At 43.6% G+C, this 22,496-nt stretch overlaps 2 protein-coding genes across 7 annotated transcripts; one reads left to right on the forward strand and one right to left on the reverse strand.

Annotated features, from left to right (window-relative positions):
• Positions 1-1,103: 1,103 nt before the first annotated feature.
• On the reverse strand, positions 1,104-7,035 carry morn4 (MORN repeat containing 4). The gene is made up of 5 exons (XM_023822611.2): positions 6,919-7,035; positions 6,309-6,391; positions 5,495-5,609; positions 3,422-3,531; positions 1,104-3,187 (listed from the first exon to the last, which is right to left on the reverse strand). Exons 2-5 carry the CDS (start codon positions 6,373-6,375, stop codon positions 3,039-3,041), a joined length of 441 nt encoding a protein of 146 aa, XP_023678379.1. The 5' UTR covers positions 6,376-6,391; positions 6,919-7,035; the 3' UTR covers positions 1,104-3,038.
• A 1,629-nt stretch (positions 7,036-8,664) lies between these two features.
• Positions 8,665-22,496, forward strand: LOC111849576 (uncharacterized). 6 transcript variants are annotated; one of them, XM_023822586.2, is made up of 6 exons: positions 8,665-8,780; positions 10,622-10,687; positions 13,303-13,427; positions 13,612-13,892; positions 14,475-14,562; positions 17,683-22,496. In XM_023822586.2, exons 4-6 carry the CDS (start codon positions 13,826-13,828, stop codon positions 21,362-21,364), a joined length of 3,837 nt encoding a protein of 1,278 aa, XP_023678354.2. In that variant the 5' UTR covers positions 8,665-8,780; positions 10,622-10,687; positions 13,303-13,427; positions 13,612-13,825; the 3' UTR covers positions 21,365-22,496. The 6 variants fall into 6 exon arrangements, with proteins under 6 accessions (XP_023678354.2, XP_023678355.2, XP_023678353.2 ...); XM_023822587.2 differs by having other exon boundaries at positions 8,665-8,776; positions 13,303-13,452; XM_023822585.2 differs by having other exon boundaries at positions 8,665-8,776.

The raw sequence follows: 22,496 nt of genomic DNA on the forward strand, positions 1-22,496 counted from the left end.
GCGGAAAGGCTCTCAGAGGCACTTATCATTTGGGAGGGTTAGAGGTGGATACTTAACATGGCCTCTGGGGTCTCCTGCCGTAAAACTGAAAATGTCCGATGGGACGAATCAGGTGTACCCTCTATACATCTGAAAGGCAGCACATAAATAAAATGCTGAACTCCTCATTGCTTATTACTGAGATGCAGAAATATTCTTTAGACCATTTTTGTATGTATGTAAATGAAATAAGTAAACAACATTAAAAGGATCTTTTCCATTTTTCCGGGTTACCTCAAACGCTAGATGCTTGTCCTGAGGCCGAACAGTGTCATTATTATGGTGATGCAAGAACTTCAGTTCCATCTCTGACCAAGACAGAGAGCAGATAGCCAAGCCACCTGGCTAAGACTGGCTATGAGGTGCGTCCCCAGACAGACAACAAAACGTAGTCTATTAAGTTAAAACAGCTGAGAAACAAAGACAACTAGGCCTATAAATTTTTATGATATAGTAGATATAAATCTTTCAAATTAGAGGGGACAGCTTTGCAACGAAGATTTATGTCTCTTTTTTGTGTCAAAACAAGCCTTTTCTGCTAAAACAAAACTGCACGGAAAATGACACAGAAACGTGTGAATAATTACAACCCAAATGAGCATTTTAGGCAATACTACAAAGGAACCACACGAGGGCACTATGGCTAAACCCAAAGAAAACTGATTACAGGTATAAACACGCCAACCCTGTTGTATGGAAAATGAATTAAAGAATGAATGAACATCCTGAGTGAAATATATTGTTCTTATAAGGCATAGAAGAAATCATAAGTTGTTTTATTATGATATGTAACTTTGCCTTGTCAAGGGAAAGTTCTTCCCACAAAAGATACAGCATCTATTTTTAAACCAATGGTACAATTCAGAACAAACAATCAATGCTAATAACTTTCCTCAGGAAGCGCTCTCCAAAAGGCTCCCATATTATTTAACCTCTGTGTTGATCTTGCATTTCTGACCATTGTAATTGTTGCCTGAAGTTGACTAGGATGAGAGTATAACATTCAGAGATGCATAAAGGAATATTGGCAAGGCAAAAAACAGCAGCACGGTAATAACACAGAATTATAAAGTGTATTTTATTTTCATTGGTGGAAGGCTTTCAGTTTTTCAACAATAAGCTGAACCATGTACGTTACAATTTTCCATACAGAGATGCTAAAATGTCATTGTCAAGCCTTTGAAGTTTCACAGATATGAAAAAGCCTCACATCAGTCATCATTTTGTAATAACTAGGTAATAGTAGCACTTATGTATGGTTCTTGCATTGTTAAAGCTTTTAGTGGACATTTAGATGATAGAGTACAAATTGAGCTAAAATCAAAAAGCAAACCAGTAAAGAAGGACTGTGAGACACCATACAGAGTCACAGTAATTCTTAAAATGTCCCAGTGAAAGAAAGAACACTTAAAGTGACTTTTAGAAGCAGAGATCTAGCACAGGACTTGGAAGTCTTCATCGCGGTGGCCAGTGTGCTTCCCAGTACTGCTGCACTCAGCACCATTAACACTGATATATGTAGATTCTCATTTGACAACTGGGGTCATTTCTGATCCACCTCAGGGTGTAACTAGTTACATTTTGTATGCCTTTAATAACTTTCCTCATTTCTAACCGTAACTACTTAATACGAGGTCTGTCTGCTCAGAAACAGATGTGAGTTAATACTGTGAGAAACATTACGAACGTCTGAATGTCAGAGTGCGTCTAACAATTGCATATTTCATTGTGACCTTTGTGTCCGTTACCCAACGCATGTCACAAGATGGAGTTTCTATTACAGAAACCAGGCAGAGACACTTAGATGGATAAGGCAAGTTCATAGATCTGACAGAAGCAGATACAAAGACCTTGAAAACTGCAGTGAAGTTCTGTGAGCATGTGACATGCATGGTGCCATCCCCAGTGTGGATGCCATAATGTTTGCTGTTCATCAGTAGCTACAGTGTATAGTTATGTAAGGACACAGCCACTTGTTGGCCAGGATCACATCAATGTTTTCTTTGCATCTCCATGCATTTCTTTCGCAGTACAAGTGCTTCTGAGACCACAGGTCTCCAGATTCCCTTAGACCGGTGTTTCCCAATCTGGTCCTTGGGGGAGCCACAGTCGGTCCATGTTTTTGCTCCCTCTGAGCTCTCTGCCAGACAGTCCACATTTTTGCTTCGGGTAGGGAGATGGGAGGGAGTAAAAATGCAGGCTGTCTGTGGGTCCCAAGGACCGGATTGGGAAACACTGCCTTAAACCAGTTGGCTACAGTCCACTGTCTATTGACCCACCACCATTCAGTGCTTCAGTGTAAAGAAATGGCCAATTTGATTAAGGCAAAGTGAAATGTGAAAAAAGCACACAACTCCACTGCTGACAACGTAACATTTACGCACACATGTCTTTGAATAAATGTTGAAATTCCTCCCTCTTAAATGATACATTACATTAAGCAGCTAAAGAATATTCATTTATAAGATACTGATATCCAGATGTTCCTAAAATATGCTAGCTAATGCTTTATTTATACTGGATGGTTTGTGTTCCCATGTCAACCGCAGCCATCCTCACCTTGTGTGCTGTCTGTCATCCTATTCTGATTTTCACGTTCAGCAATACTAGATTGCAAGCAACTTAGAGCAGATTAATCCAGATAAGCGATACTGCACATGACACAGACCTGTTCGGTCTCAGCAGATCTGCAGCATGTTGCTTTTCTGCATTTACAGACGGCCGCGATCAGAGATGGGTGACAGCACTGCTTGCAGGGACTCCTTCCAGACAGTTGTACAAAGCTGCTTTCTTCTGTGCACTTCAGGTGACAACCAGAGCTAAAATGACTCAAGAAATCCAGGGCAAAAACAGGTAGGTTGCAGAGCAGCTCAGCCCTGTCAGAATATGCAGAGGACAGCGCTTAAGGGTGTTAGAGAACAGAGGCGGCATGGCCGTGCGGTGCAGAGCGGGGGAGTCTGCTACCCTGTCATCCGACCGTGAGCGAAGGTCTCAGCCGCTCACAGAGACAGGCTGTGGGCCGCGGACGCTGAACTCCGCGCTCGCTGCACCACCGCCTGGCACTTCTCCCGCTTCAGCAGTTTGTTGTTCTCAAAGAGCCCCTCGCTGCGTGGCACTCCATGAGCCCCATCTGGGAATGTGAGCAGCCCTGCCCAGGGGTCAGACATAGAACGGGAGAATACTTTAGGATGCCAGGCTGCCCCATGTACAGTTTGGGTCATAAATTGAATGCAGTGCTGTGTTAATGATGGGGGGGGGGGGGGGTGTCGGTCAATATGGACCTTCACAATCCAGGATGGCAGAATCATCACACTGAGACCAAGAAGCCATCGAGAGTTCATAGGTTCTAGTAGGTAAACCCAGATCTCTAACAAAGCATTACCATATCCTTCCACCCGTCCGCCTTTGAACTCTCCTTCGAACTTCATTCCATCGAATCGAATGAAGACCCCAACACCCTGGAACTTTCCCTGTACAAAATCGCCTTCATACCTGTGACAAGGGTGGGAATGATTGTTAAAGTTCTGTCCTTTTTGTCATTATCTCTCAGTGTGAAAGGAGGAAGGGAGCAGGTATACATTGTTAATAACCGCTCACTCTATGGTGTCCTACAAAAAATTATGGGATATATAGTTATGAATAAAACATTGCCTTATTCTGAGAAATTAAAAGTAGAATAACTAAGGCTGACTATTTAATTTTTTAATAGCACTTTTAGTAACACTTGGTACTGTGAGTTTGATAGTGACACAAACACCACACATCCATCTTTTAACCAGGCATCTAAGTCGGGGTTGGGGGGGGGGGGTGTGAGCCTGGCAGATACACACACTTTAGAGCAATGTTGGGCATTTCAGGTCCAGAAATTACCAACCAGCTGAGTATAATGCAGTACAGTCACAGAGCGCTCAACTGGTTGGTACAAACAAAATCTTGGTCTAGATTTGGATCTTCTGGACCTGAAATGCCCAACACTGCTTTAGAGATGCCAGTTATCCTGGACTGTTGGAGGAGAGCAGAGTACCTGGGCAAAACCCTTGTGACATAGGGAGCGCATGCAAACTCCACACACAATGAGTGTAGGTGGGATTTGAACACCTGAGGTCTGTGACTACTGTGCTGTACAGATAAAAAACATTCATTTTTAAATTCCTGATCATGAGCAACATGACAGCCAGAGTAAATGTTCATTTGCTTTTCACCAATATAACAAAGGAGTCACTGAATCCAATCAAATGAACATCGGTACATTCACTGAGGGCTTTGGCAAAAGGCTTTTTCAAATACGCTGCTTAGTGAGGGCTTCAGCTGCTGAAAATGTCTGTAATCCTCAGACAATAGTATCTGCCACAGCCCTTTGTCCTTTCTCCTGTTAACAAGTATTTTCTCAGTGTCTGCTGCAGAAAAACCACAACACGAGGATGGATGATCTGGCCCCGCCATAGTCACAGCCCCCATCCAAGTCAAAGTGCTACCAACTGATTAAGTTCCACTGTTTAGCTGTCAAAGTAAAATTACAGTACTTGTAGCTAAAGGTATTTAGGAGATACAGTACTGTGCATATGTCTTAAGCGGCCAGACACAGATTATGTTTAATTGATCTTTATGTTGGTGTAAAACTATATTATTATGTCTGTCAAAGTGTGTCAGCTTAGCCATTTCAAAACTTCTGCTAAAATCACTCCAGTATTTGCAGCAACCATCAAATACACCCATGTGTTTTTTGACTTGACCACTAGCACACCTCGTATAGGTAATCAATACCTTGCCTATGAAGAGGTTTGGGAACCGAATGGTTTTCATCTAGCCATCCAGCAAGATAATCAGTAACTTTTTGGAAAACAGGAGAAGCTCCTACTAGTTTTTATTATGTTATTCTTAATTTGCATATCTTTTAATGCTAAATTGTTGTTGTAAGAGCAAAAGTGCACTTACCGCACAGATAAATAGCTTTAAACATTTCTGTTGACTGCCTAAGACTTTTGCACAATACTGTAAGTTAAATGCATGTGTGTTTTGCAGCATGCCACTGAACAGAAGTTGGAGATGCAGTGTTATCCTGCACCAAGCTGCTGAAGATGCAACTTTGCCCTTAAAACTGGCTGCTGCATCTGGATCTGATGACTAGAAGACGATGAGTCCTGCAGACAGAGATTCAGCAGCTTTCTTTTCCTGCACGATATTTTACATTTTATTACTTTTGATGCATTGCCAGAATTAGCAGCTGCTTCCCGCTGTTGATATTTTGGATACCAAACGTACAGCACAGTTCAGCCAGCCCTCTGTCAGTAAAGCTTTGAGAGCTAAAGCATTTTCCATCGATCGATAAAATTGTAGAAATGCTAATGAATGTTAACCACAGTTTTTAGGTATGAAATGGTAGAGATTACGTTTGACTTTTGCACTAAGAGTACTGTTGTTAGTAGAATCTATAATTGATAAAGATGGTGTGTACCTGGAACCATCAGGAAAAGCCAAGACCCCACAGCCGTTGAACAGGCCGTTCTCAAACTGTCCTGTGTAACACGTACCATCAGAGAACTTCAGCTGACCCAAACCATGCCTCCGACCTATAACCAAATCACCAACGTTATTACATGAAAAGAAAGATCTCTGTTACCCATGTGACTATTTCAAATTCAGTTTTCAGGTCCCATTACCTGTAGCTGATGTTTCAAATGATAAAATTCAGATTTACTACCTTAGTGTGAATTTCCTAGCTCTGTAAATGCATACAGATATCAAATTCTACTTCAAATATATGTATACCATTTACATATCTAAATTGAATGTCATTTTATAAATCCTGCGTACTCTCAGTATAGTCTTTATTTGTACAAACAGTCTGAATATACTTCCGGCTAGTCTTATAGTTGGTCATATGTGGTCATATACTTGCCGATTAACATTATTAACTGTAGTCCTGAACCCTGTTACTATCTGGTGTAAATTTGACATGTGATCTGTGTTGATCTGGCCCGATGATTTTCATAGGCATCCAACAAAGAACATTTCTGACAGTACAATAAAACAGTTGGGAAAATTCACATCTATTGGCAAATTCTCCGCTCATACTGTAATGGCATTTATATTGAAGACTGCCATGCCTTTAGATCTTTAGGTCTGTTGCTATGAAAGACCCTTGAAAAAACTTCTATTTTAATCCGTCATTCACAGTGCATGTAATGCCTCTCAGAATGAAGGCCCATGCCCATGCCACACTTTCCATCTACATAGGAGTTGTATGCGAGGAATGTGAAATGTCCTGCCTTCCTTCCAATCGCCGTGGTACTCCTCTCCGCTGGAGTAAGTGAAGGATCCTCTTGTCAGCGTCATACTCTCAGCGTCCTGCCTGTAGCCAGGAGACACATGATCCAAAGTGAGCCTGGGACCGAATGAGTTAAATGGAGCGCACCGTTTGTCCTTAGTTGACTGTAAATGTACAGAATCGAAGGCAGGCATCAAGAGACTGCATTACAGTAAAAAATGAACATTGGGCAATTAATATGATAAATAGCAGTTCTATTTTTTTAACTATTGATTATTTCATGAGTCACGCATTTATTAATGCCTAAGAATCAAACATGAGCGCGCGTGTGCGTAGCGGTAAGGCATCTATATATATTCACCTCCGAAAAATTACTATTACTATCTCAATGTGAGACAATAATAATAGAGTATCGCCCGTTCAATGTATCTTCTCGATTTACAGGACGAAATAGTATGCCTTGATGTAATGTTGTTACAGTAATGCTAAAAGTCAGGTCCCTTTATGTCGCCGGCGTATCACTTATCGGTCACAGGCAGTCTAAGCATTATCTGTAAAGGCAGTTTCCGTAGTCTGCTCTTTTTTTTACATTGGATTGGCATTTCCTTTACCTGCTTAATGTGTATGAGACTTCGGACTCATGTAAATCCTTAATTTGGACCAAGGTATTGTGCGGAGAAAGAAAATAACTCTTTCGCTGAAGCTGGTGACGATAATGAGCTTCTCAAGACCCACCTCCTCTAGCGTCAAGGCTTCCCAATCATCTTAAAGCGCTGGTGTTTTATTGGACGCTTTCCTTCGTGCTCTCCAAAAGTACTACGATTCTATATCTTAAATCTCCATACCTTATAAATTATCATCCCGAGTACCAGTACTGAAGCCTTGTTTATTTTAATTTCCCAGGTATATATATCTGTGCTTGCTTTTTCGTTCAAAATGCATAGAAATAAAGGGTTAATATTTGGTACTATCATGTGACTTTAACAATTTGGTGAGAGAATTCTTTTTCTGGTGATGCTGTACAGTCTTTTCATCCTCTGTAATACAATGAGGACTGTGCCCATCCAAATTATTTGAAACTTAAAATGTTAATAATTACGTTGACAAAATTTGACGGTAATGATGAGGGTAAGGTAGCACAGAGTAAAAAACATCATTTTTATATTTAGTATTTCTTGTAATATGGGGTTTTGTCTTGCAACCGGAAGCACCAAACCATGGTTTTCACCAGTAATTAATGTCCATATTTAATACATTACTTGCGATCCATATGGAAATACTTTTTTAATCATTTTAGTTTGAGGAAATGTTCTTTTCTCCATTGATGGTATGCTCTCTGAGTTGTAGTTGTTTCAGACAAATGCTTTAAATTGGAAAAGGTAATAGTACCAGTTCTGTCTTGGTATTCAATATACCAGCAAATTATAAGAGGTGCCAAAAATTTGAAGAGACAAACTAGGTGCCAGTACTGTGTGATGGAGAGTACTGGCCCAGCTCAGCCTCAGGTTTTAGGTGAAGCTAGAAACGATATATCCATTCTGATATATCTGGTCACTTCCACTAAAATGCACTGTGCCTTTTCAGTAAGAGCCAATGACCATATTTCATATTTGCTGCAATTTGTTTATACCTAAATAAGCCTTCTGGCATGCATTTGGGATGCATGTAATTCATGAACTGAATTTGACTGTAATAATAAAAAAAAAGCAGCTGGAATCTGATTACCACGTACGTGCTACTCCACATAATTACTTGGTACGCCTGTTACACCCTGCAGTCAAAAAGCTCCATCCGTCTTACATCTTCTTATCCAAGGAAGCACAGGACACAAGGCTGCACTCTGACACAAACAATCATACTGAGATAAGGGGGAACACGCAAACTCTATACACATACAAGTATTTGTTAGTCTACAGTTGCATGTATGCAGTTGCAAACTGCCATAATCATAGCCTAGAGGACAGATACATTCTTCTAAACTGCAGGGGGAAATCAGAGGACCCAGAATAGCCAAATTCCCATATAGAGAGCTAGGGCAGCGGTTTTAACGCCCAACCCTGGAGTTGTGAGGCTGCAATGCCATACACTGGACCACTGTGCCAACCAGAACAAGGACATGCTCAAGAAAAGTAATGAACGTGACAATGATACTAATGCTTTAAAATTCAAACGTAAATCAGTCCTAAAGTTTTACAGTCAAAGGCAGATTTCACGTTTCATTGCTACAGCCAAAAGCATAGCTCAAAAACTTTCAAGAGGTAGAAACCCGAAACACTCGCAAGCACGCGCGCGTACTCAAAGAAAAAAAAAAACTGGAATGACGTACAGTAAAGAAACACCGGCAACGTGCGCGTCCACGAGAAGGGGCGACAGAAAATGGCGAGTCGGTGTAATAAGCAGCTATGCACCATCGAGAGGCGCGGCTTTCGGCAGGAACTTGATTCGTGGAGACATAAACTCACTTACAGTGTAGGTAAGCTACTATGCAATTATATATAGAACAAACAGCTGTGCGCGCATATGCAGTGTTTTGTCATGAAACGTCAAACAAAATCAGTTTGCAACCACAGGGAGCAGCATGGAGCGACCTTTTTTGTGTCGCATGGCTGTTTTTTGAAATAACTGACTGCTCGACGCGTTTGGTGTTTGCTTTTGTCTTCCAAATAATACCAATGTAGCAGAGATTGGAAAACATTTATGTCTGTTTATGCGAGTGAATAAATTTTATTGTAATTTGTTTTTATTTATGTGACGGCAATATACAGATCACGTGAGCGTGGCATTTTTGAGCCTTCGGCCAATGAGATGAAGTCCTTCCACGCGCGCTCCCAGCTTATTACAATTATAATTTGCAAGTTGGGGGAGGGTTCTTCAGAAGTAACATATACCACTGCATCGACAATCCGAGGTGCTGTGTAGATGGCGTTACTGAATATATATCATATGGAAGATGGCTAATGTCGCCTCATCCTTTAAATTGAACTGACATTCTCGTGTCCAGCTGACACATCTGAAATAGATGACTGGGTTACGGAACGAATCCAGCATTCAGTGTGACTGATACACAAACATGCTGGAGAGCTTGAAATATTTGTGTCATTGCATGCAAGATGTAAGGCACAAGGCCAAGTTTCCTTGTGTCTAAATTGTCACGGAAGTGTGGACTTTTGCCTAGACAGACCCGCCCCATATCCCTGATGAATTTTGTTGACTGGGGGTGGTCACCACGATAACTAATTCTGCTGTCCTAGGCCTGCTGTCTGTAGTGACATACATGTTAGAAGTGGTCAGGTTTTCCTGAACATTGTATTCTGTAACATAACAAGTAACACTGTCACACTGACGCTTTTAGCCTAAAGTGAAGTCGGTATACAAATATTGTAAATTTTACAGCATAATAAAGATCGTAAGGGTTCAGTGACAATACAATGCAATGCTTTCAGAAAAGTATATACAACATGATGACGGTTATGATGTAGTTTATACGGTCACATATTGTTATACATCTAACCTGGCTTGTCCTGACCAGGGTACATAGTTGAAAGTTGCAGTTGTGAAAGCATAAATTTTGTTTATTAGTAGCGGTAGATCTGTGAATCATTTGTTAATTTCCATGGCACTTGTATCCAGTGGAGCAGCGCACGCTGGCATCTAACCCAACCGCAAACGGACGCCCGTTCCGATCGGCCAAGCGCGTACGCAAGCGGCGGCGGTGTTTCTCGGACACGAGTACGGCGCTTTGTGCGGAGAAGCTGCCCCTGTCGGATGCAGGGACGCAGTTCTCTCTGCTAGTTTACAGGCGTTAGTAGTAATGCAGCGGAACCGGAGGCCACCCCGGTCTGACTCTCCCTCTCCCCCGTGGCCTGGTCACAGTCTGCAAAAGGCATGATTCAGACTCGAACCGGTGCCACAGTGTTCAGCGGCACGCCAGCTAACCTGCTGAGCTTCTCTTCTTGTAGTGAAGTGAACAAATTCATTCGGTCCCGCTTCAGTGCGCGCTGACAGATAATGTTTGTTAGTAGAAAAATTTCATATCCTCCTGAGACCCAAGGAAAAAAGTGTCCTTCAATTTTAGGTTATTTGACTTTGGGGAAATAAGAGATCTTACAATTTAGATTTTTTTCAAATTTATTTTTATTTTTAATTTCACAGCATGTCCTCTTTAGTGTACAACAGGAATAAATAAGTTTCCTTACATCAGTGAAAAGATAGATGAAAAAACAAAATGTCTACTACAATGGACATAAATGAATGGGTGGGGTCTCAGGAGGATATAGTTATTTTGGTATGCTGAGTAATTTTCTTTTTTTCCAGGTATTGGAAGTGCTCTAGAGGGACTGTTTCACCAAGAAGTTTTTGAAGATATAGATTTGCTCCAAGGTAGGAGTGTTTTATGTTTTCAATTTTTCTTTAATACCATTTCTGTTCACATATGCAGATATTAATTGTGCGCATTTTACATCATTTAGCGTATGGACACTGACCACCAAGTAATGATGACAGTGGAAACGTATTGGTTTACTACTGATGATTATGATTAGTGTGTTCTTACACCCTAAAGAAAACTTGGTGGTCAAGGTTAAAATTGTATCAGTATAAAGTTTATCAGAAAGTGTTTTGAATACACAGTTCTGTTGTCACGCCAGGATGGAGTAGTTTACATAACAAATAAATAGGTCTACCATGCTTTGTGCTTAGTATAATCTAACCTTTTTGCTGGATTACAGCTAGGGTGAACCATGCCTTATTTAGCTTGGTCTGTTTTAATAATAAGCTTTTTTTCTGTTGAAATTCAATGAACTATATTCACCATGCTTTTTAAAATGTATAATTGTATACATTTTTAGGGATAATGGTACTGAGTAAGCTAATATTGTTTTTTGCATAATGGTTCTGCAAGTCAGTAGTACAGCAGCCAGTAGTATAATTCATGTCAATCCATGTTGTCAGAGAGCCTTTTACATAGTTTTATTGGGATGTCACTTGAGCACTCAAATTAAATAACCCACAAGATTTGTTCCGCTCTCATTCAGTAGTTCACAGTCCAGCATGGCACCAATTGACTGACCCCACAAAACATTCCCCCTAAGCAGCTGTATGAGAAATTTGACTTGTCTTGGATGTATAAGACACACAAATGTCTGCTGTATGGAGGCCATTGCTAATGCTCTTTCAGATTGCATTGCTGAACAGAGGCATGCATTGTTTAGAGTTCGGTGACTTTATTTTAAACTGTGAAACGGAGCTGACGGTACCAGAACATGTGTGTCCAGCACAGCCAATGTAGCATAAAATTGGATGAGTTATGTTAAGTCACAATCAATCTTAAACCTAAACGGTATAAATGTAACCCATCGTTGTCATTGGATAATCCAAATCAAAGGTGGTGGTGGGGGGGGGGGGGGTCCCATTGGCCTTGAATTAGGCCTATAAGTGTGATTTTTTTTTGGAGGGGAGACTATACAATAATTAACTTGTGGAAAAGCATTACTGTTTCAAGCTATTGAAAATATCAGGGGCCAAGTCAAGTTTACATGGGGCTTGACTTTTTTTTCGAAGGTTTATTGGCATCGCGGCTAAAATAGGCCTACTTGGTACTATACCCCTCAGTAATCAGAATTAACAGCCCCCGTGCTGCATGCCACTCCCAACATTTACGATGTGCATTTAACAGACCCAAGTATGATCACTTGTGAAATATGTATAAAAATCCATGGCTTTTTAATCCTGCATCTCCTCAGTATTTTAAAGATGGCTTTATTTTTTCAGTAGTAGGCGTAATTAAAGAGAATTAAATAAATTAAGACGATTTTCTGTATAATATCTATGCCACATAAGCGTCTGTGTGACTTACGTATAAAGTATTTTGTCTGCACGCTGTCCCTTAAGGATTAAAAACTACAACGCGACGTGTCGCCCTCCGATTTTCAGCGAAGCCCCCAGCCGGCGTCCAGCGTCTGACCTGAGCGCCTGCGGCTGTGGCTGAAATATTGTTCGGCCGTTTCACTTCGACACATTTTTATTCGGAGTACATTCGGCCCAGATTCTTTTTAAACATAAAACGTAGGAGAGTAACGCGGAGGCAAAACAGCCGCAGCCGTGCCGATACTATTAACGCTGACGCTCAGGTAGGCAGCAGCCAATCGTTCCGTTGTCTGGAGCGTTTTCACCCGGACCGTGATGTATATTAGTAAGGACGGCCGTTTTCTGAAATATTATACCGACATCACCGCTTATTTTCTTTAGTGGAAAGACCGGCGCAGTGACGCCCCCTTCCGGCAGTTCATCGGCTTTCCGAAACACATACACACCTGCGTCTGACATGTGACCAACTAAAGCAGCAACCGCATGGTGATCCGATCGCTAAACGTAGGAAATCTCTACGCATTAGTACAATTATGTAAATATTTGTTTTAATAGGTAGGTTTTACAAATAACAAATGCTTAGCAAACAATATGTTTTTGCATGAAAATAGAGCGTGAGGACAGTTTGCGTTTGTCCTGCGTTTGTTTGGTTCCTTGAGTAATTAACGAAGAAAGTGGTAAGAAGACAAGTGCGTGTCGGTCTTTTGGTTTATGTTCTCTGGTGCTGTTTGGACGGCAACGTCGACCTTTGCTCTGTTGTTACTAAGCTGCCCAGTGGCATCGCTGGGTGTCCGCAGTGTGAGAGTGTGTGAGTGAGTGAGACAGACACAGAGATTCTGCGCCGGAGAGTTAGCGGCGGTGCTTGGTGCCACGTTGGATAGCATCGTCAGCGTGTGAATACAGGCGTGGGGTTCACTTTGATGGGGGGAAAAAGGAGAGCATTACAGCCGACTCTATTGGGGAATGGAGGAGTGGGTAACTGGAAATTCTTTGAAAGAATGCATTTTAAGAGTAAACAAATCTTTTTCATTAGAATCATGTCAAATGTGATGTATATTAGTTTCTCGCAATGCTGGATTGTATCTGCTTGCGTTTTTTTTAAAGACTAATTTTCCTTTATTTTCATTTAGGAGAACTTTTTTGGTTCAAACAACCAACACTACTACTACTTTGGACAAACTAATCATCAAACAAGCAAAACTGAATAATAGACTGCCGAAGGAACTGCAAGTCTTTCTAAATGCCACCTTCTACAGTGAGTGGATTTATAAAGTAACAGCGTGAGTGTATTGATGGACTTTGAAATGTCAATCCATCACAATTTACCGTGTTTAAGAATGTTAACCTGCACCTGTAACGTGGCTCCTTATTAATGTCATGAGTGATAAATGTGAGGTTCCTCGCGTTATTTTCTAACTGTTCCTTGCCTGTCTGCACAGCACACAGTGCAAGCTTTGTTGCGACCAACGTTTCTCTAGTGGCTCGCAGAGTAACGCGGCGAATGACCTGGCAGATTGCTGTGGACTATACCTCAGAAACCAGCTCTTCTCAGGACTGCCTTGCCGCCAGCGTTGCCAAGGACCAAAACCTGCCTGCCTCCTTGTGGCGTCTTCGCCAGCCCTTGTGCAGAATCCCATCCTTGGTGTGCTCCCGATGGCGGACCAGGACTCTCCGCTGGATCTCACCATCAGGAAGGACAAAGGGGAGCCAAGTGGCCAAGGTGAGGGATGATGCTCTGCATTAGTGTCCTGGTGATCAGCTGGCAATGCATGACTGTTCATAGCAGCCGGCTGAGCATGCCACGGGGGTGCACCATGATTTAGTAATGGTCAAATGAAGTTTCATGAACTATTTTCTGAATTTTGTGACCCCACTGGATGGTGTTCTTGGTTTAGGGCTCAAAGCTTGTCCCAAAGTAAACCAAGAGCACCATCTAGTGGTGTCAGAAAATACAGCAATTGGTTCATGGGAGGGGGGACACAAATGCTGACACGTAACAGCAGCAAAAGAAGTTGATCTTGTGAACAAGGTAACTCCAAAAGTATTTAGATATTTTTCAGACTTCCCAGGATCTCCGTATGGGTGCCGATCTGGGACCTATTTCATTTTGAGATGTATCCCACCAAATTGAAGCAGTGTCACATGAAAGGACATCAGACACAGCTCTGGTGAACAAGATTACATTGTGACAAGTCAAGTTGGGCTTTTAGTCAACATTTTTTTGGCAAGTGTTTTGGATTATGAGGCTGTATGCTACTGATGTCAAATTTTTTCAGTGCCGTGTTTTCTGTCTCCTGTGCAGATGAGGTGCTTGATCTGTCCACCAAGGGGCGCTGTAGCACATCCCTCCCAAAGTCTGCCAGCAGCTCTGCGGTGCCTCCAGTGAAAGGGTAAGGAAGCACCCATGCACTGCTGAATGCTGTCTCACCCGCATGGTTCTGTCTCACTGTCCTGTTTGCTCCTATGTCCTCTGTTGGATGTTGCAATAGAGCCCTGCTTCTGTCATGTGGTTTTAATGAAGGATTTCAGCATTGTCTCATGTTTTTTACATTTCACCAAAGACTTGTGGGCAACTAATAAAAATGCAGGGACGACCCCTGCTGGGCATCTGGCTTTAAAACAAGATTGACTGATGGTTGCTCATCAGTCATAAGAGTCTGTTCATATGAACACAGTTGATTCATCCAAGGTGGGATAGTTTTTGTTTGAACACAAACTGCAGTGTTTTGCTTTAGATATGCTGGAAATTGTCTGGTGATGAAGTAAATGATTTTTAGTTTCGATTTCTGGTGGAAATTCCTTGTCAAAAGTCAAGTATTTGGCACCATACAGTTTTTAAAATACTGTGCATTTGGCTAGATATTGAAGTAAAGTTGTCTGTTATAAATGTGCGCGTCAACTCTGTCATATTATTAGTAAAGCAAAGTGGGTGCCATAGAATCGTTATCAGGGGCTGTCGATCAGCCCAATAGCAGCAGAGTAGCATCCATAGGTGCATGTGATTTGCCAAAGACAGAATGTCAGGTGGTGACACTCTGTCTTCTGGTTTATGTGCAGTATGTGCAACCCAGGTTTATGTGCAGTAAGAGCTGTTGTATGCATCAGACGACACCTACTGGCCCTATCCCATTGGTGCTGTTTGGGGTGTTGGCCACAAATGCTTGCCTCAATTCATGCCTGTACATATTCACTGCAACCTGCCCTGGAACATGTAAGGGTGCCCATGGACTCCAGTTTCCCATTTTACAGTTCATACCAGCCGTTGTTCATACCGTCGAAGATGTTTTTCCATCAGGTGGAGGCATTTGTTTGGCTTTATCTGCGTGCTGCATGTCTGTGAAGCTGGCTGATTGGGTCAGTGGGGGGGTTCCTGGGTGCTTTTCTGGGGACCCGCTGGGACAGGAGTGGGCCGCCCAGCACACGGGAGCACAAAGACGAGTGCCCTATTGCCAGGGACCGAAAAGGCCGCTGTTAGGATTAGCTGTTTCCTGGGGTCAGGAAAGCCTCAGACTCACTGGGTGCGTCTTTCACATAGCAGAGGCCTGCTTGTACTTTCATAAAGCAGGTAACTTTGTGCCATTTTGGCCCCTTTTCTCCGAAACAAGGGTCTCTGAGAACCCCATCAGTCATTCAGTCGTACATCCTGATGTTGGGTGCAGTACCTTCCTGCTGCTGGTCTTCTGGCTTGGCTGCCTTTTTGTTTCTCCCCTGACTGGAAGCTGACATCATTTGGGATATTATAAAGGGGCTTTTGCGGTTTGTCGGCTTAGGAACACGGTTGTATGTGAAATTTAGATGGGATGCGTGTGCAATAGAAAGTCATCTAAGAGTGTCTGACTCTGATTCTCCCTGTAATCTAAGATCTTCAGAAGTCATGAAAATGGTTTTTAATCCAAATAAAAGCAGCATGTGTGCCAGTTTCTGGCCTTTTAGTGAAAATGCTGAGTGCTTCTGCTATCTTGCCTACACCACCGTCCCTGTACACCTATTAATACACTGCGTTTTAAAGTTGTCTGGGTGAAAATAATGTGTGTAGGGGTGTGTGATTTGACAATATTAGATCGTGAACGATTAAAATCCCTTTAATCCCTAGTAAATGCCTTTGCGGAGAGATTATCGTTCCACAGTGCTCATTCTATCAGTTGCAGCTATACGGCTCATACGTGCATCTAAAGTTGTCAGCCAAATTTGTTTTGACACACCAATCATACAGTAATAGCAAACAGGTAGGGTCTTGGATTTCTTCCTCTCTCCCTTTAGCGCTGTTGTGCCAACATGCAACACATTCCATATTAGCCAACGTCCTGGCAGGGATGACGTGGAGGAGTTAGTCCCTGAATAGAATTTGACATCAGTAATATGGAACTTGAATTTCCGAAATTGATACTGCGCAAACAACAGTTATTTGGTAACAGTTATGGGAAGACTTTTATAGTGTTCAATGGGAGTCCATACTGAGTGTGGCGGTGAGATGAGCGGAATGGACAGATGAGTGCAGTCTGGAGATGGCTGTGGGGTCTAGGTTCTTTAACAGAGACCTCAGCTTTGTCTCCTCTCTCACTCACTGCACTGTAATGTGTTGTACCTGAGATGCAGTAGCATCTCCCTTTTGGTCACCGTCGCAGTGGCTTTAATCCAGGGGCCCGTTGGACCCTCCTGGCTGCGCTAAGGCAGCTTCGCTTTTTGCTGTCAAACTCTCATTTTCCCTCTGCATTTCACAGGTAATGTTAATTATTGTAAAAAGACCAAAACGGTGATGTTTTTTTTGTCAGTTTTTTAAAGTCTTATTACCATTTGTCTAGCAGATGCCTTTGACGAAAATTATACACTGATTCTGTTGCCTTTTCTGAATTAGACTGTGTGTGTGAACGGAAGATGGATGCACTATTATAAATGCAACCAGTCTGTCATTTTTACACTGACTGATACCGAGGCCTTTGCAGGTGGGCTGACAATGTAATCAGAATGATGGTGAAGTATCCATTACACCAGCATGGGTTGATCCCCTTAGGATCTTATGTTTGTTTTGACATTGCCTGTAGTGTGATTGTGTCAAGGTGCCCCCCCCCCCACATGCTGCCTGCCCCCCACAACCCTGTGCTGAGTAACCAGAGACTGGATGCATGTTTTAAATGTCAGTAAATGTAATAATAGCGTTTGAGGTATTGTTTCTGTTTGTGGAAAAAAAATAGACCTTTGAGGTCACTGTGCATGAAAGTTTAAAATATATATTTGGGGTTGCTGGTTAATGCTGGTTAAGCAGTGGTACGGTTGACCTTTACAGCAGTGTGGTTTGTTTTTCCAGTGCAAAGATTTTGTACTTTTTCAGAATAATAATAGCCTTACTTGTTGTGGACATGTATGGTGGTGGTAATTGCTTTTGGTATGTAGATGTTCTCCAGTTAAAATGTATATTTTGCATATCTGCCATTCTAAGAATATGGCAGCTCTTCCATTATGTGGGTCACTTCTGTGTGTTTAATGACACATCTCTTATCTTTGTCTTTTAGGAGTTTGCATCTGGCAAAAGCAAGAGATTTACAGTCAACATCCACCCTGGAGCAGTTCATGGCCAAACTGTGTCTCCATCACCAGCAGCAGATTGCAGATGCCCTGGGTTTCCTGCAGACTGAAGTTAAGGCTGTTGTAGCGCCCCCCCGAGCCCCAGATCACACAGATTCCAATCTAGCGTCCCAGCAGCATGCAGCCATGGATGTGGGAGTGGACAGTGAGAGAGGAACTGCCAGCATGACGGGTTGCAGAAGCTTGGTTCCAGAAGAGCCTGCTCAGGGAGCGTGTACATCCAGTACCGCTGATGGACTCTCTGCTCAGCAGAAACATGCCAACACCCTGTATCTCCATGGACATTGTTCAGAAGATGGGGGAGACTCCTCATTGTCACCGGACATTATCAAAAGTGGTGAGAGAGAGAACCGTGTCCATAGTAATGTCTTGAATGCTGCAGGGGAAAAGTCTGACAGTCTGGTTGAAGTGAATTTGTCAAGCTCTTCTCACCCTGTGGAAGGCACTTTAGAGGAGCGACAGTGCAATCCTAATACTCCCTCACGTTCAAGTAGAGGTGGGTCTCATCCTGTGACACTTGATTCGTCTTCAGTAAGGCATGGTCAGGGTTTCTGTCCTCTGCATCTCACGGGACAGACAGGCTCTTCTGGGAATACCAAAGACTTCTTGGCTGGGCCCTACCCTGTGCTAGAGACATCAAAGACAAGCTGCGCTATATCCCCTAGGAAAGCTCGAAAAAGTAGGAGGCGGCTTTACCCTCTGGCCCGGGACTTTTCTGTTTGTCGGGTCGATTATGATGGCCATTATGACATTGTGTATGTTAGCAAGCCGGTAACAGAAAGTGAGGTCTGTCCCCGGCACCGCTTGCCCCTTCGGCAGAATGCCAGAAAGAGCACACGAGGTCACACGTATTTAGATGAGATCTGGCAGCTGAAAACGGTCCGAACACTGTCTTTAAAAGCTAAGGACAATGAGAAGGGCGACTGGCCTGCTCCGATAGCTGCAAGTAACACACTGGTTACCCCTGTGCAAGTTCCTGGCAAGCCAGATGGTGTCCCTCCAGTAGATATACCACTCGCTGGGGGCTGTGAAGAGGCAATCAGTCAGAACGAGCCTGGGGAGGAGCCAGCCGAGATTGTAACTGCCGAGTGTAACAGAATAGCGTTCACAGATTCTGAGTGTCCCAGAGGAGGCAGCCCAACAAGCCACACACAGAATGAGGAGCAGCCTCTTGCTCCTGTCAGGCATCAGGATGCGGTACTTGACGAGCAGGAGCTTTTGGATCCCACCAGCGTCATGGCAGTTCTCGAGGATGCCAGAGAGCGGTCGGGTGACCCTGGAGGACATGAAGATGTGCAGCCGCCTGACATTCTACCACCTCAAATTGAGGGAGCACCAGCTCCGTTTGTGTCAGATACCATGTCGACAGAAGATGGGCTTCTTGACTGTGCTGAGGCTGAAACGTGTTTGCAGGAAGATCAACCCATTGAACCACCGCCAGAAGAGATACTATCAAAAGACAACCCTGCCGTAGAAAGAGAAGAGGGAGTTCAGGCAACAATGGATGAGCTGGAAAAACAAGGGAATGAATCTGCCTGCCAGGAAACGCACAACATACTCCATGAGACAAGTGAGGTGGAGACACCACCAACAACTGAGCCAGAATCTGCTACGCATTTAGCGCAGCTTGAGAAGGATGGAGCATTGAATGAAGCAACAGTAGTCGTGCCAGCAAGCATAAGCACAAAAAAGGTCAATGGAAGTGATGATGCAACTCTGGATAGGTGCTTGCGAAGTACTAAAAAGACAAGCTTGTCGGAGTCGGTGAAACTTTGCGACACTGCTGAAGAAATGCCTGAAGCATCAGAGGAGAATGTCTCAGAAGGCCCAAGGCAGAATCTCAGAACGCATGGGACTGCAGACGTGAAACCGAGGGACGAGCCTGGCCGAGTCTTGCGCTCCTCTTCTGTAGGGAAGGCCAACGCTGACCAAGTAGAAGGAGCCATACAGACAAGAAGCCGGCCTAAGCTGACATTGATAAAGGGAGGGGTGAACGACAGTGGGATACAGGTCAGCACAGGGCCCAGCACAGAGATGGAGAGCCCAAAGGTAGCCAAGGACAGCCGGGAGAAGAGAGCAACCATGTCCCCACGTGATTGCCTGAGGACAGATGCCAAGGTAGCTGGTGCCATGGAATCGTGTGGAAAAATGCAACTAAGAAAAGACAGCGAAAGTGTCTGTGCAGGTGAAAGCTTGAGCTCGATGACCTCGGGAAAAAATCACTTTGGATCCAAGCGGCCACATAGTCTGGACTGTCTCCTGAAAACCAGGCCAGAGAAACAGGCACTGAAACAGAAGGACGCCGATAAGTTTGGCCTTTGCAAGATGGAGCTTTTGGGCTCAAACCCTCATAAGTTTGTGGGTATCCTAAAAAAGGAAGAAAACCAGCAACTCATCAGCAGTCTAAATAACAAGTATGACAAAATGCAGAGGGGCTGGATTCAGATTGACAGAGTGGGTCAGCACATGACAGGCAGATCCAAGAACAGGGCAGACCGACTGAAGGAGATCTGGAAGAGTAAACGGAGAGTCCGAAAGGTGAAGTGTGTCGGTCAGCTAAAATCCTCGCCTGTGCACATGCTGTTTACGAAGACTTTTGACCTGAGCACTATCTGTCACTGGTTTTTACAGACCACTGAAACGAAATCACTTGTGATCACTAAAAAAGCGAATACGAGACTCTCATCAGAAACTCAACTTTGCTTCCATAGTTCCTCTGGCATGCCAGGTTCCTCTAATGGTGTTTTTCCAAGTTTGCAAGCTGAACGCTTAAAAAAGCACCTAAAAAAATTTGCTGTGGCATCCCCAGTGAAGAGCAATCCCAAGAACCAAAGACTGATATCTAAAGCCTGGGAACGGGGGGACTCTTGTAGCAGAGGGAGGGACATGACAAAAGAATTGACCAGAGCCTCAGGCATATGTACAAAACGGTACAGTGAGCAGCCCCAGGAGCGTCCGGTACAGACTGCGGACAGCGTGAAGGCTGCAGGGAGAAGCCCGGCCTCAGCTAGGATCCTCCGAAAGTATTCCAATATCCGAGAGAAGCTGCAGGTCCAGCAACGCACGCTTACACACAAGGCGATGCACAGAGAAGTGCTTCAGAAGCTAATGCCCCGGTCAAAGCCTGCAGCGGAGCAAAGGGAAAAGGTTGTAGCTGTCGCGAAAAACCATGGAGAGAGGCAGCCTCCTGCTTCAGTCAGTCATAAGCCTGTGGAAAAGGTCATCACCAAGGAGACAGGAGCCAAGAAAAGGTCATCAGCAGCTCTGAGTGTGAAGAACCATGACGAGCCAAAACGGTGTCTGAAAGTCAGCAGCAACGCTGACACTGCTCCACCGTGCCCATCGAATTCAAGGTCGAAAAAGAAAGCTGCCGTGTCGCCAGGAGAGGCCAAAGTGCATGGGAAGGTGCTCAGGAGCAGTGTTCCAGGGAGTGGGCTCCCTGAACACATTGTAGAAGTTAAGCCATCTGTCCAAGACCAAGTGGTGACAAGGTCTCAGAGGAAGACCGAGATCACAGCCGTGAGCAGCGTGTCAAGATCTGGCATGAAGCGAACGCTGGACCTCAAAGTAGCACCAGCCAAGCGTACCAGAGCATCACATTTAAAATAAGACGTTTACGGACACCTGGACCTACCAGGGTTATCAAGTTTAAGATGGTTACAGTTGTGTTTGGGGGAAATAATGGGTACACTTGACTGTTTATTTTTGCTCTGTGTGTGTGCGCGTTTTTTAAATGGTGATGGGGACATATTTAAAAGTGGTTTTGAAGTGATTGAGTGTGTGTATCTGGTTGGGAACACTGGTCAGACTGCTGGCCAGAGATAGAAGAGGCTTGTTGGTGTCTATCAGAGAGCCAGCCGGGCTGTAGAGGCCCTGTCAGCTGCTGCTGATGCTGCTGCTACTGCTGAGGACTTGGATCCTCCAATTTCCTGTTACTCTACTTGCAATCAGAGCCGGAGCATGGTTTTAATGAGGTGCCTTATTTATCGATATTTAAAGTAATAAAGGTGAAGCAAGGGGGAAGGCTTGCTTTTCAACTTATTGCACAGACCCACGATCCTCCAGGGGTTGGGGCGTGTCTTCCTACAGGGGATTAAGGCCGGTCCCTGCTTACATACTTCACTTGACTTGTATAGAAATTTTGCAAGCAGGCCATCTTTCTTCCAGAAGGGCCAGGAGACACAGAAGTTTATATTAGCGATCAGAACCGTTGTTGAACTGTGACAGATATAGTATTGTGTACATTTTACTGTGGCTGTTTTTTTGTGTTGATATTTCTGAAGTAGGTCGCATCTGTGACTTTTCAGGTCCTCGTCAGCAGTGCAGTGTCATTTATAATTGATTTTTTTTTTGTACCAAAGTGTGATAAGTACCCATGTGGCACAGTGAGAAATTGGGTTGCTGGGAAATTTGTTCCTTTTTTGTGAGAATGTGACGAGTGCACGTTGAACTTAACAGGCCACCGCCACCAGGAACAAATGAGTCCAAACAGGCTTTTACTCCGTTCTTGTCCCACTGATGTTTCGATACCTTGACTGCTGTGACAGGTTGGTCTCTGTGGCATCATGGGTATTTTATTTATTTATCTGGACTTTTTATAAGAGGCCAAGTATGATGATGTTAAAGCCTGTATCTCAGCAGTCGCGGTGTCTGTGAGCATGCCCCTTCCCCTGCAGTGAGGGGGGGGTCAACATCTTGTCAGATGGCTTTCAGTGGCACAATAAAATGGCTTCCTTCATTA

The sequence above is a fragment of the Paramormyrops kingsleyae genome, chromosome 3, assembly GCF_048594095.1.
Source record: "Paramormyrops kingsleyae isolate MSU_618 chromosome 3, PKINGS_0.4, whole genome shotgun sequence".
NCBI lineage: Eukaryota > Metazoa > Chordata > Actinopteri > Osteoglossiformes > Mormyridae > Paramormyrops > Paramormyrops kingsleyae.

Excerpts from the sequence above, each read along its gene's own strand:
- morn4 (XM_023822611.2), bottom strand. The coding sequence starts at position 6,375 with ATGACGCTGACAAGAGGATCCTTCACTTACTCCAGCGGAGAGGAGTAC. Across the intron at positions 3,532-5,494 it reads GCTTTTCCTGATGGTTCCAG|GTATGAAGGCGATTTTGTAC; the intron begins GTACACACCATC and ends CCCTTGTCACAG. Across the intron at positions 3,188-3,421 it reads CGGACGGGTGGAAGGATATG|GGCTGCTCACATTCCCAGAT; the intron begins GTAATGCTTTGT and ends ACCCCTGGGCAG.
- LOC111849576 (XM_023822586.2), top strand. The coding sequence starts at position 13,826 with ATGGCGGACCAGGACTCTCCGCTGGATCTCACCATCAGGAAGGACAAA. Across the intron at positions 13,893-14,474 it reads AGGGGAGCCAAGTGGCCAAG|ATGAGGTGCTTGATCTGTCC; the intron begins GTGAGGGATGAT and ends TCTCCTGTGCAG. Across the intron at positions 14,563-17,682 it reads GCGGTGCCTCCAGTGAAAGG|GAGTTTGCATCTGGCAAAAG; the intron begins GTAAGGAAGCAC and ends TTTGTCTTTTAG.